The sequence below is a fragment of the Myotis myotis genome, unplaced genomic scaffold (genome assembly GCF_014108235.1).
Source record: "Myotis myotis isolate mMyoMyo1 unplaced genomic scaffold, mMyoMyo1.p scaffold_m19_p_2, whole genome shotgun sequence".
Lineage (NCBI taxonomy): Eukaryota > Metazoa > Chordata > Mammalia > Chiroptera > Vespertilionidae > Myotis > Myotis myotis.
Window position 1 is genome coordinate 94,142,310 of NW_023416324.1, and position 12,796 is coordinate 94,155,105.

At 43.2% G+C, this 12,796-nt stretch overlaps 1 protein-coding gene across 1 annotated transcript; it reads left to right on the top strand.

Annotated features, from left to right (window-relative positions):
• Positions 1–11,817: 11,817 nt before the first annotated feature.
• LOC118675038 (glutaredoxin-2, mitochondrial-like) lies at positions 11,818–12,288 on the top strand. Its single transcript, XM_036347165.1, has one exon. The coding sequence runs from the start codon at positions 11,818–11,820 to the stop codon at positions 12,286–12,288; it is 471 nt and encodes a 156-aa protein (XP_036203058.1).
• The last annotated feature ends 508 nt before the right edge of the window (positions 12,289–12,796 follow it).

Consider the following 12,796-nt stretch of genomic DNA (forward strand, 5'->3'; position numbering starts at 1 on the left):
CTGGCGCCTGGTGCCAGCCCCAATCACTTGGCCCCGTCAGCAGGTGCGAGCTGCAGCTGCCAGCCCCGATCACCCCTCAGGGCTTCTCTACCTCCCCCTGCTCCTGAGGGGCAATCAGGTCCTGTAGCTGCCTCTCTCACCCGCAGCCAGTGCCAGAGCGACTGCTCGCACCCGCTGCCCATGCCGGTCCTGATCGCTCGGCATTGTCAGAAGGTGCGAGCAGCGGCTGCTGGCTCCGATCATCCCTGAGGGCTTTGCCACTTCCCCTGCTCCTGAGGGGTGATTGGGGCAGCAGCCGCCACTCGCATCCACTGACAGTGCCAGCCCCAATCGCTCCACACCATCAGCGGGTGTGAGCAGGGCCAGCGCCATTAGCTCATGGGAGCAGCAGCAAAGGGAGTGGGGCTGCGGGCAGGAGGGACAGAGGGCTGAGGGGGGAGGGGCAGGGCAGGGGTGTGGAGGATGGGCCAAGATCCCTGGCCCACAGTCCCTTTCAAGGTGCACGAATTCGTGCACTGGGCCCCTAGTTATAAATAATGCTGCAATAAACATGAGGATGCAAGTTTACTCTTAGTCTAGTGCCATTCACCATCATACATCATATTTAGCTTATGTATTTATTTTATTGCCCATGATATAAGCTTCATGATATAAATTTCAAGAGGACAGGACTTCATTCATTTATCTATTTACAATTTACTGCTGATTCCTCCAACCATACAAATGTACCTAGCCTACATTAGGAGCTTAATAAATATTTGTTGAAACAATGAATTAATTCATGAATAAAATAAAAACCTTTCAAGGTCACAGCAGAGCATGAGTGGTTCAAAATCCAGGTCATTAGATTCCAGCACCTACACTTTTATTCCCTTTGCTCCTTTCATTCCCAAGTGCAGTAGGCAGTTAGGTAGTGGGTTAGGCTCTTCATTCCAGTTGACAAAAGCCATTATCAATACTACTAGGGGCCCGGTGCACGAAATTCGTGCACTGGGGGGGGGAGTGTCCCTCATCCCAGCCTGCCCCTTCTCACATACTGGGAGCCCTCAGGTGTTGACCCCCATCACCCTCCAATCGCAGGATCGGCCCCTTGCCCAGGCCTGACGCCTCTGACAGAGGTGTCAGGCCTGGGCAGGGGACCCTCATTTCCCCCCATCACTGGTTCTGCCCCCACCCAGGCCTGATGCCTCTGGCCCAGGCGTCAGGCCTGGGCAGGGGACCCTCAGACCCCTCCGATTGCTGGCTCTGCCCCTTGCCCAGGCCTGATGCCTCGGCCAGAGGCGTAGACCCCCATCACCCTCCGATTGCCTGATCGGCCCCTTGCCCAGGCCTGACGCCTCTGCCAGAGGTGTCAGGCTTGGACAGGGGACCCCCATCTCCCCCCGATCACTGGCTCTGACCCCCGCCCAGGCCTGAGGCCTCGGCCAGAGGAGTTGACCCTCATCACCCTCCAATCACCAATCACCGGATCGGCTCCTTGACCAGGCCTGAGGCCTCCGGCAGAGGTGTCAGGCCTGGGCAGGGGACCCCCAGCTCCCCGTGGTTGCAGGCTCCGCCCCTACCCAGGCCTAACGCCTCTGGCCAAGGTGTTAGGCCTGAGCAGGGGACCCCCAGCTCCCCGCGGTTGCAGCTCCGCCCCTGCCCAGGCCTAACCCCAGGGCCGAGGCGTCTGGCCCGGGCAGCAGGGACCCACAGCAGCAGCAGCGCCGCCATCTCCCGGTCTGCCCCTGCCCAGGCCTAACACCTCTGGCCGAAGCAGTAGGCCTTGGCAGGGGACCCCCAGCTCCCCGCGGTTGCAGGCTCCGTCCCTGCCCAGACCTAATGCCTCTGGCCTAGGCGTCCGGCCCGGGCAGCGGGGACCCACAGTGGCAGCGGGGGGGGCTGGGGCCACGATCGCGCGGGCTCCGCGCCTGCCCCTGCAGGACTCCTCTGGCTGAGGCATCCAGCTCGGGCAGCGGGGACCCGCAGCTGCAGTGGCCCCGCGATCGTGGGCTCCGCTTTAGGCCCAGGCAAGGGACCCCTAGCTCCAGGGACTGCCAGCTTCGACCGTGCCCAGCTCCCATTGCTGGCTCCACCCCTACTTCCTGCTATCACTGGCCAGGGCGGCAAATGCGCCTGATTCTCTGATCATGGCTGGGGGGCAGGGCAAAGGCGGCCCCAGGGCCACCTTTGCCCTGCCCCCCAGCTCTTAGCTCCCCCCTGGGTTTCCGATCACTGTCAGTGGCAGGGGGCTTCTTCCTGCTTTCCCTTTTGCCTCCCTGCATTGTGCCTACATATGCAAATTAGCCGCCATCTTTGTTGGCAGTTAACTGCCATCTTAGTTGGCAGTTAATTTGCATATAGCCCTGATTAGCCAATGAAAAGGGTAGCACCGTACACCAATTACCATTTTTCTCTTTATTAGTGTAGATTATTCAGGCAAAAATATTTTAAAAATTTTAGAATCATCTATCCTTCCTCATTCAGGTTGGATTTTGACAGCTATCACAAGAGAAAGTTTGAATGTTTTGTGGAAATTCTGATGTGAGATACTCACTCTGTGTCCCCATCTATAAGTTTTTTCTTGCAACTCCAATGGAAGAAGAAGTGATGGGTCTGTCTGCTCTTTCCATAGGTGATCTCTACCAGCCAATATTCATTTGCTTGTCTATTCTAGAATGTAGCTGGGAATAGATTTCAAGCTAACGGGTTTGTAATTGTCAAAATTCAGCCAGTATTCTTAAACAAGTAAAACAGACTGGACCTTTGTCACTCTCTTTTTCTGCTATTACTTTCCAGCAGTTAACATGAAATTTTAAAAATAATCTAGATGTTTATCCATTCTTAATTTCATATCTTGCTACAATTTCTGAAATAAAAATGTTAATATGTAATACCCCATAATAAAAGAGTAAAACATTTACAATTCCCAATTACTTATGGTTGTTTAAAATTAGACTATTTTCCTTAGAAGCACATTTGTAACCAAAAACTGAAACATACTAATTTTGTTCAAAATCCATGGTTACCTGGCCTGATCTGGGTGGGGCAACCCAGAACTATTCTGTGCTCTTGCTCTAATAGTTACATGTCTGGATGAATCCTCACATCTTCTAGTAAACAGAAAGGAGAAAGCAAGACTAGAACCTGCTAGTGGCATCAGGTTTTTCCTGGTCCCCTTATGCACTGTGTAGCTCAGTGTTCTGAGGATCTGGGTTGACACATGCTCACCACAATACAAGAAATTTAACCATCAGGTTCCAACGTGTTAATCTAAGTTATATTAGCAGTTATGAAACATCACTCTTTATTTCCAAATTTCCCCCATTTGTGCTTTCCAAGGTTGGCCTTGTGACTGTGCATAAATGTCAGGGCCAAGAAGTTGCTCTGAGCTCATCTGACCTGGAGAGACATGATGACCTGTCAGACTCAGATTTTGTTGTCTTTGCAAAATGCATGTATAGAAACTGGTGGCATGCAATAAAAGTGAAAAAAAAAAAAGAATTTAAATAAATGAAAACTCTGAAGGGTAAAAAATGGAATGTGTGATGTGTCAGGGTTTAGAGAGATCATTCCACTGTTTTCCACTTCTGGGGGATCACACTGCATACTCAGTGAGTCCAAGGGCACTCGTGTGACAATGCCCCAAGTTTCAAATGATCTTGGTTGTGAGAGAGCAGCAGTCAAGGGCTCCTCAGAAAGAGCATATTTCTTCAAGGGATATATGTCAAGAGACACAGAGAGAAAGGATGAGGATTGAGAGGAATGGGGGAGGTGATGGCCAAATGAAGGAAGGAAGGAAAATTGCAACTGTGGTTTGATTATCAGCTGTGAGTAATGTGCTCTTTAAATCCTTTCACTTTATTTTGTTGTGTGTATGTGTGTGTTGTTGAAGGAGGTTCACATATGTACAGATACAATTATTTTTCTAAAAGATAATGCTACATAAACTGAAGTTATTTTTTGAGACCTGGTGAAGCACATTATTTTATAGTAGAAATTTAGTTCTATTATCATAAATTCAAAAAAAAATCAAGGTCTTGTTTTTATTTGGCCCTGGATGGTCTGTGATTGCACAATAGCTGTGACATAAAAATATGCCCTCAAGCACATGTGCTTTAAGTGGTAGTATCATAGATTTCACAAAGAAACACACTCTATAATAATTGAGCTTGCAATCTCCAAGAATTATGAATAAGCACTGTATATAGCATAGCATTAATAGTCATAGTTTAAAATCCACAAGAACTACAAAAATAAATATGCAAAAATTCACTGATAGTAGAAGACTCAGTTCATATTATATCAAAAAGACACACACACATACACAGATGAGCTACACCACAAATAATGAGGTAATTGCTATATCTTGAATTTTATACCCTAAAACCAGAGAATAACTTTTTTAGAGATGACCTAGTAATAGTCACAAAAATTGACTCTAATCATCCAGAAAGTAGATCTCAATACATATCCTATCTAATAAAAGACAAAAAGGGTAATTGACTGTACCTTTGACATGCTTCCCATTGGCTTATCAGGGTGATATGCAAATTAACCGCCAACAAAGATAGCGGTTAATTTGCATACGTAGGCTCCAAGCGGTGGAGCGAAGCCAAACGTACCTGAAGCTGGCTGAGCAGCGAGGCCTCATGGCCCCGGGATCGGTGGAGCCACGAGGCCTCACGGTCCCAGGATTGGCGGAGCTGCGAGGCCTCACAGCCCCGGGATCAGTGGAGCGGCGAAGCCTGATGGCTGGGGGGGTGGGGGGGGGAGGAGGGGCGGACTCTGGCCGGAGCCCAGCCAGAGGAAGGCCTGTGTCCCAGGTGCCAGAGGAAAACTGGTGCCAGCAGCCAAGGGAAGGGAAGGCTTACTGCAGGAATCTCTTCGTGCAATAGGCCTCTAGTTTTATGATAAAAATAGAAATAATATTTTCTGATCATAATGCAATAAAATAAGAAATTAGTAATAAAAGTAGATGCTAGAAAAAAAACAAACCTACCATCTAAAATATTTAATTTTCTTTTGCCCTGGCCAATGTGGCAAGGTGGTTAGAGTATCAGCTGGCAGACTGAAGGGTCTTGGGTTTAATTCCTTAGGTTGTATATTCAATCCCTGGCCCAGTCAAGGCAAGTGCAGGGGGCAACCTATTGATCTTTCTCTCTCTCTCTCTCTCCCCTTCTTCCCTCACCGCCACTCTCTCTTAAAAAAAAAAAAAAAAAATCAATGGAAAAAATATCCTCAAGTATCCTTGGGTGAGGATTAGCAACAAAATTTTTTTTTCCAAAACAACAACAAAAATTCTTCATTTTTAGTCACTAAAAATCAAAACCAAAATAGTAGAATATTTAGAAGACAACATATATCAAAACCTATGGGTTGCCTTGGCTGGTGTGGCTCAGTTGGTTGGAGTATCGTCCCTTGCACCAAAAGGTTATGGGTTCAATTCTGGTCAGGGCACATACCCAAGTTGCAAGTTCAATCCCTGATCGATGCTTTTCTCACATTGATGTTTCTCTCTCCCTTTCCCTTTCTCTTTCTCTCTCTCTAAAAACACAAAACAAAAAGCTACAGGGAAAAATAAAAGCAGTGTTCAGAGGAAAACAGTAGCATTAGATGCTTATATTGTTAAAAAGAAAATATGAAAAATGAGCATATTAGCATACAGTTTAAGAACTTGAAAAAACAATGACAAAATGAACTTAAGGAAAGCAGAAAGAAGAAATTACTACAAATGAAAAAAATCAATAAATTACAAAACCAAAAAATAATAATACAACTAAAGAAATTCAAGTGCTGGGTTTAGTAATATTAACATTAAAAAATATTGGAAAGATGAGGATATACATACAAATATAAAAATTAGAAATGATAATGCAAATTCAGAGTAAATTTTTTTAAATTATATAAGGCTAACTTTACTTACTTTCTTTTTTTTTTTAAATTTATTGCTTAAAGTATTACAAAGGGTATTACATATGTGTCCATTTTATCCCCCCGCCCTAGACAGTCCCCTAGCCTCCCCTATCCCCCAGTGTCTTATGTCCATTGGTTATGCTTATATGCATGCATACAAGTCCTTTAGTTGATCTCTTACCCCCCTACCTCCTGCCCCCCAACCCTCCCCGGCCTTCCCGCTGCAGTTTGACAATCTGTTTGAGGCAGCTCTGCCTCTGTATCTATTATTGTTCAAAAGTTTATAATGGTCTCTATTATCCATGAATGAGTGGGATCATGTGGTATTTTTCCTTCATTGACTGGCTTATTTCACTTAGCATAATGCTCTCCAGTTCCATCCATGACGTTGCAAATGGTAAGAGTTCCTTCCTTTTTAGAGCAGCATAGTATTCCATCGTGTAGATGTACCACTGTTTTCTAATCCATTCATCTACTGATGGGCACTTAGGCTGTTTCCAGATCTTAGCTATGGTGAATTGTGCTGCTATGAACATAGGGGTGCATATATCCTTTCTGATTGGTGTTTCTGGTTTCTTGGGATATATTCCTAGAAGTGGGATCACGGGGTCAAATGGGAGTTCCATTTTCAGTTTTTTAAGGAAACTCCATACTGTCTTCCATAGTGGTTGCACCAGTCTGCATTCCCACCAGCAGTGCACAAGTGTTCCTTTTTCTCCACATCCTCTCCAGCACTTGTCGTTTGTTGATTTGTTGATGATAGCCAGTTTGACAGGTGTGAGATGGTACCTCATTGTTGTTTTGATTTGCATCTCTCAGATGATTAGTGACTTTGAGCATGTTTTCATATGTCTCTTGGCTTTCTGAATGTCCTGTTTTGAAAGGTGTCTATTTAGGTCCTTTGCCCATTTTTTGATTGGATTGTTTATCTTCCTTTTGTTAAGTTGTATGAGTTCCCTATAAATTTTGGAGATTAGGCCCTTATCAGATATGACATTGGCAAATATGTTTTCCCACACAGTGGGTTTTCTCGTTGTTTTGTTGATGGTTTCTTTTGCTGTGCAGAAGCTTTTTATTTTGATGTAGTCCCATTTGTTCATTTTCTCTTTAGTTTCAAGTGCCCTAGGAGCTGTATCGGTGAAGAAATTGCTTCGGCATATGTCTGAGATTTTGTTGCCTTTGGATTCTTCTAGAATTTTTATGGTTTCCTGTCGTACATTTAAGTCCTTTATCCATTTTGAGTTTATTTTTGTGTATGGTGTAAGTTGGTGGTCTAGTTTCATTTTCTTGCATATATCTGTCCAATTTTCCCAACACCATTTATTGAAGAGACTATCTTGGCTCCATTGTATGTTCTTGCCTCCTTTGTCAAATATGAATTGAGCATATTGGTTTGGGCTGATTTCTGGGCTCTCTATTCTATTCCATTGATCTATATGCCTATTCTTGTGCCAGTACCAGGCAGTTTTGAGAACAGTGGCTTTGTAATACAACTTGATATCTGGTATTGAGATCCCACCTACTTTGGTCTTTTTCAGGATTGCTGCAGCTATTCGGGGTCTTTTTTTATTCCAGATGAATTTTTGGAGAGTTCATTCTAGATCTCTGAAGTATGCCATTGGTATTTTAATGGGAAGTGCGTTGAATTTATAGATTGCTTTGGGTAGTATGGACATTTTAATGATGTTGATTCTACCAATCCATGAACACAGTATGTTCTTCCATCTGTTTATGTCTTCCTCTATATCTTTTTTCAACGTCCTGTAGTTTTCTGAGTAGAGGTCTTTTACCTCTTTAGTTAAGTTTATTCCTAGGTAGCTTAATTTTTTTGGTGCGATGGTAAACGGGATTGTTTTTATAATCTCTCTTTCTGAAAGTTCACTATTGGTGTATTGAAATGCCTCAGATTTCTTGGGGTTAATTTTGTATCCTGCTACATTGCCAAATTCATGTATTAAGTCTAGTAGCTTTTTGATGGAGTCTCTAGGGTTTTGTATGTATAATATCATGTCGTCTGCAAATAAGGACAGTTTTACTTCCTCTTTTCCAATTTGGATGCCTTTTATTTCTTCTTCTTGCCGAATTGCAATGGCTAACACTTCCAGTACTATGTTGAACAGGAGTGGTGAGAGTGGGCATCCCTGTCTTGTTCCTGTTCTTAGGGGAAATGGTGTTAGTTTTTGTCCATTGAGTATGATGTTGGCTGTGGGCCTGTCATATATGGCTTTTATTATGTTGAGGTATGATCCTTCTACTCCCACCTTGCTGAGAGCTTTTATCAAAAATGGGTGTTGAATTTTGTCAAATGCTTTTTCTGCATCAATTGATATGACCATGTGGTTTTTTTCTTTCAATTTGTTTATGTGATGTATCACATTTATTGATTTGTGGATATTGTACCATCCTTGCATTCCTGGGATAAATCCTACTTGGTCATGGTGTATGATCTTTCTGATGTACTGCTGGATCCGATTTGCTAAGATTTTGTTGAGGATTTTGGCATCTATGTTCATGAGAGATATTGGCCTGTAATTCTCTTTCATTGTGTTGTCTTTATCTGGTTTTGGTATTAGGGTGATGCTGGCTTCATAGAATGAGCTTGGAAGTGTTCCTTCCTCTTGAATTTTTTGTAGTAGTCTGAGGAGGATAGGTTTTAGTTCTTCCTTGAATGTTTGGTGAAACTCCCCTGTGAAGCCGTCTGGTCCTGGGCTTTTGTTTGCTGGAAGCTTTTTGATGACTGCTTCAATTTCTTCCATAGTTATTGGCCTGTTGAGATTTTTAGATTCTTCCTGATTGAGTTTTGGAATGTTGTATTTTTCTAGGAATTTGTCCATTTCCTCCAGGTTGTCTAGTTTGTTGGAGTAGAGCTGTCCATAGTATTTTTTAACAATCATTTGTATTTCTGTGGGGTCTGTTGTTATTTCGCTATATAAGGCTAACTTTAAGACTTCATCCAAATAAGTGGGCATTAATTATCAAAATTTAGCCCAAAATAGAAAAATACATTCAGATTAATTAACATAGAAGATCTAAAAGTATTAAAGATCTGCTCCCTAAAATAACCAAGTCTGGACAGTTTCACAGATTTCTACCAAACTTGAAAGAATAGATAATTCCAGTGCCATTTAATTTGTTTCAGACTATTCATATTCTCTTTATGCAAACAGCATAACATTGATAAAAAGAAAACTTGCCCAACATCCTATATAAGAAGAGGATTATATGCAGAATGACCCTAACAGCAGAACGACTGGGAATGACTGGTCACTATGACACACACTGACCACCAGGAGGCAGATGCTCAATGCAGGAGCTGCCCCATCATGGTCAGTGCACTCCCACAAGGGGAGCTCTGCTCAGCCACAAGCCAGGCTGACGGCTGCCAGCACAGCGGTGGTGGTGGGAGCCTCTCCTGCCTCCTTAGCAGCGCTAAGGATGCCTGACTGCAGCTTAGGCCTGCTCCCTGCTGGCAAGTGGACATCCCCCAAGGACTGCCAGGCTGCCAGAGGGATGTCTGACTGCCAGCTTAGGCCCTATTCCTTGGGGAGCGGGCCTAAGCCAGCAGGTGGACATTCCCCCAAGGGTCCCAGACTGCGAGAGGGCACAGGCCAGGCTGAGGGAACCCCCCCCCCAGGTGCACAAATTTTTGTGCACCAGGCCTCTAGTTATCACATAAAAGAAAACTATAGGCTTATTTCACATGAATACCAACATAGAAGACCTACATAAAGTCATGCAAACAGGGAAAATGTCCCTGCTAGGCCAGGATGCACTGGGGACTCTGAGATAGACAGAATCTATAGTGAATGTGTGGTCCTTTATTATCTATCACATGCTAAAGCACTGCCTGAAACTTTGGCAGAGCCTGACATAATACTCCAGAGGAAGGGCCCTGACTCCTATGCAGAGGAAGTTTTATGCCATAATGCTATAGAGGCACCAGCCCCTTGCCTGATGTGATCAGGGACCAAGAATCAATATGGTGTAATGGAAACTTGGCTTCAGTTCTATTCTGCCAGCCCAAGGTTCATGGACTAGGAGGGAAAACATCAGAATCTCTTCTGTTGAGAAAGAAATTGGAAATCAAACCTTGCAGCTAGAGCTATATGAAGGAGCAAGGTAACAGCAGGATTTGTCATATTGTTCCAGTCACCTATCAAAGCACCAGAGAGCTGTTATTGTCAGTCCCCTGAGTCAGAGGGAGAGAGTTGTCCCCTCCTCAGTTCTTGTCTTCTCATGGGAATGAATTCAAATGAGTGACTCCAGATACTGTATTGTGTTAAAGTGAATTTAGTAAGAACGTAATTTATTAAGAAAGCAAAACATGCAAATTTATTAAAGGAGTAAGGAAAGCAAATATATCACCCAGCATAAAACTCAGATGGGCTCTCAGCATTCCCAAGAGCCAATGGGGTGGGAAATTTCTACCTTATATACTTTTATGTCTTTAAATCTTAAAATTCCTCTGCCAGACATCTTGATACAGATTAATTTTCAAGGTCCCCCTTTTACTTTGTTATGGCTTTCTCAGAATTTGTGAGAAGCACTTGGCAATTTTATCTTGTCAAACCCTGAGACTGCTGGCTTTTCTTTTAGGGGATGGAATAAGATAAGACTGCACTCATCCTTCCCCATCCTCATCTTCTCTTACATTATTAGGAGAGACATTAACCATTTGCTCTCAAGTGTCCTTGACTGGGGGAAGATAAGGGCTTGCTATTTACAAGCTGGCTGTAGACTGGCAAACTGTTTGGCTTTGTTTAATTTTATTATCTCAGTTTCCCTACTCCTACTGCCTTGGAATTTTTCCTAGTTTCTTGCTATCCAAATATATAAAAGCCTAAGCAATCGAATGACCAGTCGACTAGTCGACCGGTTGCTATGATGAGCACTGACCACCAGGAAGCAGATACTCAATGCAGGAGCTGCCCCCTGATGGTCAGTGTGCTCCCATAGTGGGAGTGCCACTCAGCTGATGGACCCATCCCGGGAGCCCACCAGCCTGGCAGCAGCCACTCCCTCCCGCAGTATTCCTGCAGGTCCAATCTCTTCCAATCTCTGGAGAATGGGCCAGGCACCGACAGACCAGTAGGCAGGAGTGGCAGGCAGTGTGGGACTATCAGTTTCAGCCCGATCTCCACAGGCCACCCCAAAGGACCCCACCATGCACAAATTCTTGCACCGGGCCTCTAGTCTTGTAATAATATCAGCATTCAGTTTAGGGAAATTAGAAGCTCCTATCTTAGTCTAATCAGGAGCTTGATCCAGACCTTGCAGTTGACAAGCATTGATGCCATAAAAACTGGACTATTACTACTTTCCATGTAGCTTGAAAGAGTAGCTCTTGGAGACCAGAATTCCATAGATCAGTCTTGGACAGATTAACCTTTACTTCTCAATTAGTCCACAGAGTCCAGGAAAATATTGAAATAATAATATGCCACAGACAAGTGGGCTTATCTCAAGAATTCAAGGATGGTTAAATATTAGGAAATCTATTAATATTATTTATCATATAAAAATGTCAAAAGACAAAAAAGTATATGATCTCCATAGATAACTAAAGTTTTATAAAATCAAATAACCAAAATCCATTCTTGTATTTAAAAGCAATAATTGATGAGGAGATGAATTCTTTGGAAATAACATTTTTAAAAAATTCAGAAACAAAAAGAAAGATGTCCTTTATCGTCACTTTTATTTAGAATTGTTCTACAGATACTAGAAATTCAATTAGAGAATAAAAAAGAAATTAAAATTAGAAAATTAAAAATAAAATAATTATTCTTTGCAGATGATATTGTTATTTTACTAGGAAATCTAACAGCTGATCTAAAGTTATTACAAACAATAGCTAAAAATGGCTGAGTAGAAATTTCTATAATAAGTACATTTTAAAAAACATGATGAGGCTCTCTGACCATGATATGGCGCTGCGCGGTCCTTGTGGGGACGCTGCTAGCCTGGAGCGGGAGTGGCTTGGCGGGCCGGCTCAGCAGGGCGGCCTCGAGGATGGGCAACAGCACGTCGTGGACTTGGGGGAAGCCGGCAGCTGCTCCCATGAATCAGATCCAGGAAACCATTTCTGACAACTGTGTGGTGATTTACTCAAAAACATCTTGTTCCTACTGCAACATGGCAAAGAAGCTTTTTCACAACATGAGCATAAACTACAAAGCGGTGGAACTGAACCTGCTTGAATATGGAAGCCAGTTTCAAGACACGCTTTCCAAGATGACTGGCGAGAGAACCATGCCAAGAATATTTGTCAATGGGACTTTTATTGGAGGTGCCATGGATACCCACAGGCTTCACCAGGAAGGGGAACTGCTTCCACTGGTTCATCAGTGTTATTTGAAAAAAAGCAAGAAGCATTTTGGTGACAGTGTTTGAGGCTGTCTAACTATGTGAACAATCCTCATGAAAACTTTAAAATAATGAGCAATAAATCACTGTAGAAACCTCAAAAAAAAACCAAAAACCTATAATGAAATAAAAGTTACCATTTGTGAAAGTAATAAAAAATACCAGAAATATAATAAATAAGAAATTTTTAAGACTGGAATGTCACTGACAGATAAAAATAGAGACTTGAACAAAAAAATATATTTTCCCCTAAATCCAAATATCCATTTAACATGACCCAATAAATACCAACATGATAGTTTGTACTAAATAAACTAATTTTTTAAATTATTGTAAAAAAACAAACATAGCCAAGAATTTTATCAATGAGAACTAAGCACTACTTGACATTGAAACTATTATGTAGTTACTAGAGGCCCGGTGCACAAAAATTTGTGCACTTGGGGGAAGGGGGGGTTCCTCAGACCGGCCTGTGCCCTCTTGCAGTCTGGGACCCCTTGGGAGATAACAACCTGCTGGCTTAGGCCTGCTCCCG